The sequence below is a fragment of the Cannabis sativa genome, chromosome 7 (genome assembly GCF_029168945.1).
Source record: "Cannabis sativa cultivar Pink pepper isolate KNU-18-1 chromosome 7, ASM2916894v1, whole genome shotgun sequence".
NCBI classification, from domain to species: domain Eukaryota; kingdom Viridiplantae; phylum Streptophyta; class Magnoliopsida; order Rosales; family Cannabaceae; genus Cannabis; species Cannabis sativa.
Genome location: NC_083607.1, coordinates 57,199,423 through 57,201,943, shown reverse-complemented (window position 1 = coordinate 57,201,943; position 2,521 = coordinate 57,199,423). Strand labels below are relative to the sequence as shown.

Below are 2,521 nucleotides of genomic sequence, written 5' to 3'. Positions count from 1 at the left end.
TTCCTAAACAATGTTAATTGATATTAATTTTTTTATATAAATATTAATACAAAATAATGTCAATAAACATAATAAGTTTGATAACACTTACCATGGGGTGGAGCTGGGAATTCATAATCTGGGTTTGTGGCACATTCTGAAAGAATTCGTGCATCATTAGCTGATCCTTCCCATCCAGCAACAACATATGTGAACTTCATGTCAAATGAACATATACACATGATGTTTTGAGTTGTATCCACCTTCCGACCTCGATATGGTATTTGTTCATCAATGGGGACATGAGCTGAGATATGGGTCCCATCTATAGCTCCTACACAATTCTGAAAATAAAATATAAATTATTGGCTTTTATTCTTTCTTTATTTATTAAATTTTGAAATAATAATAAAAGAGATAGAATAAATTTTTTTACCTTGAAAAATGGATAATATTTTGGATTGAATCGAATTTCTGAAAGAACTACATCAAACAAAGGTGGAGTAATTAACTCTTTGGATAAATGACATATCGCCTTTAATACTTTCCTAAAGTATTCAAATGTAGTTGAGGTGGAGTGTTGAAATCGTTCAGCAACTACACGATGTCGTTCATTATGTCCAATGAGATATAAGAACATAGCAACTTGCTCCTCAACAGAAAGATAGCGAGAGTTCTTCAATAAATTTTTTTCTTTTAGAACACCACAAAATAGTTCAAAGACGTCCTTATCCATTCTGAATAAATCATAACACCTACTCTCGTGACCATGCAACACTTCCATTACATACTCATGTCCTGAAAGGGCCGAATTTCTACACGGTTCCTTAGTTAGATACAATTGATTGTACTCCACGCAAGCAAACAAAACTAATAACTCTCCAAACTCATCGTCTGAATCATCAAGAAGTAGATTATTTATGTTGAATGGTGCACCATTTGTAGACATTATCCTGAAGACATTTGGAGACAAAATATATAATAAAAAATAATAATAAGATTGTAAATAAAAGGAGATAGCTAAAGTAACTAACAAGTCATTCATACAAACAATGTCATACAAACAAAGTCATGCTTACAAACAAAGTCATGCTTACAAACAAAGTCATTCATACAAACAATGTCATACAAACAAAGTCATGCAAACAAAGTCATGCTTACAAACAAAGTCATGCTTACAAACAAAGTCATTCATATACAAACTAAATCATTCATAAATCCCAACAATTATAAAGTGTAGGCTAAACAAAGTAAAAAAAAAAAATCACTTTAAATAGTTCAACCAATCAATTCTTCTATGTTCTGGCATCTTTAGAAACAATGCTCTAGACACTTCGCTCTCAAACTTCTCAATAGCCTTTGCATATACTTCTCCACTGATTCCATCAATTTGATTGAGAGCTTCAATACACTCCTCCAATAAGTGATGTTTTGTCGATGTCATTGAATTCTCATACATTTCCATCTTTCGCTTTGCGGCTTCATTATACACTGTCAATGTTTCTGCCAATGCGAGTGAAAACTTTGCTTTTTTTGCCGATCGAGAACTCGTAGTGGAAGTTGATTTACCTCTTCTTTTGCTACCATCCTCATCAAAACTACTTTCTTGATTCCTGATAGATGGACTCTTTGACATAGCATCATCATCATCATTATCAAGATTTATAGAAGGACTTCGAGTTGAAGGATGAGCATTGGAACCAGTTGCAGTGGTATCACCGAAAATAGTGCATAACTTTCCATAAAGTACACAACCCTTTTTTCTAAATTTTTTAGCTAACTTGTTAACCTACATAAAATAAAATAATAATGATAAATATACCAAAACCTATTAAAAATCAAGCAATAAATTCGTTTGAAAATATTATTTACCCGAATAAGCCTATCCCACAATTCATCTGGCGCAGTAACTTGTCCAGTCGCTACACTAAATCCTATGCCAGTCTCTTTTAGTAAAGACTTGAAATCCTTGTGCTTTTGTCTTAACAAATTATATTTGTTCCTTAGTTGCTTATCAGTATAACTTCTCTTTGCTTGTGCACAAAGCTCCTCCTTTATACGCTTCCACGATTGCTTTGTAAAAGTTGTAGTATTCCTATTTCCCTTCACAACTTCTTCTTCCATAAGTTCAATAAAAATTTCTTCATGTTTTTCAGGCCAAACAGAAGCTTCGCTATTATCAATAATAACTACTTCACTATTTGTTCCTGCCATCTATTCAATCTACATGTAATTACAAAACTAATCCTAAAATCTATATAGAAAATAATAATAAAGTAAATTTAAAAAGTTACAAACTAATGAAAACTAATGAATCATAATCACCCTACAATCAATAATACAGTGAACAAATATCAAAAATCTCATTAATGTTCAATAATACAATGAACACAGCTACAACACACAATTAACTAGATATATATATAGAGAGAGAGTAGGTTTCAAACACAGCTACAACACACAATTAATTAGCGATGTAATATCAAATAAAATGTGTTGCAAAATGAATCAGTATGCAAATAATAATAATAATGTAACATTT

At 31.5% G+C, this 2,521-nt stretch overlaps 1 protein-coding gene across 1 annotated transcript; it reads right to left on the bottom strand.

Annotated features, from left to right (window-relative positions):
• Nucleotides 1-1,243: 1,243 nt before the first annotated feature.
• On the bottom strand, nt 1,244-2,193 carry LOC133039769 (uncharacterized). Its single transcript, XM_061118715.1, has 2 exons — nt 1,852-2,193; nt 1,244-1,768 (listed from the first exon to the last, which is right to left on the bottom strand). Exons 1-2 carry the CDS (start codon nt 2,191-2,193, stop codon nt 1,244-1,246), a joined length of 867 nt encoding a protein of 288 aa, XP_060974698.1.
• Nucleotides 2,194-2,521: the final 328 nt, after the last annotated feature.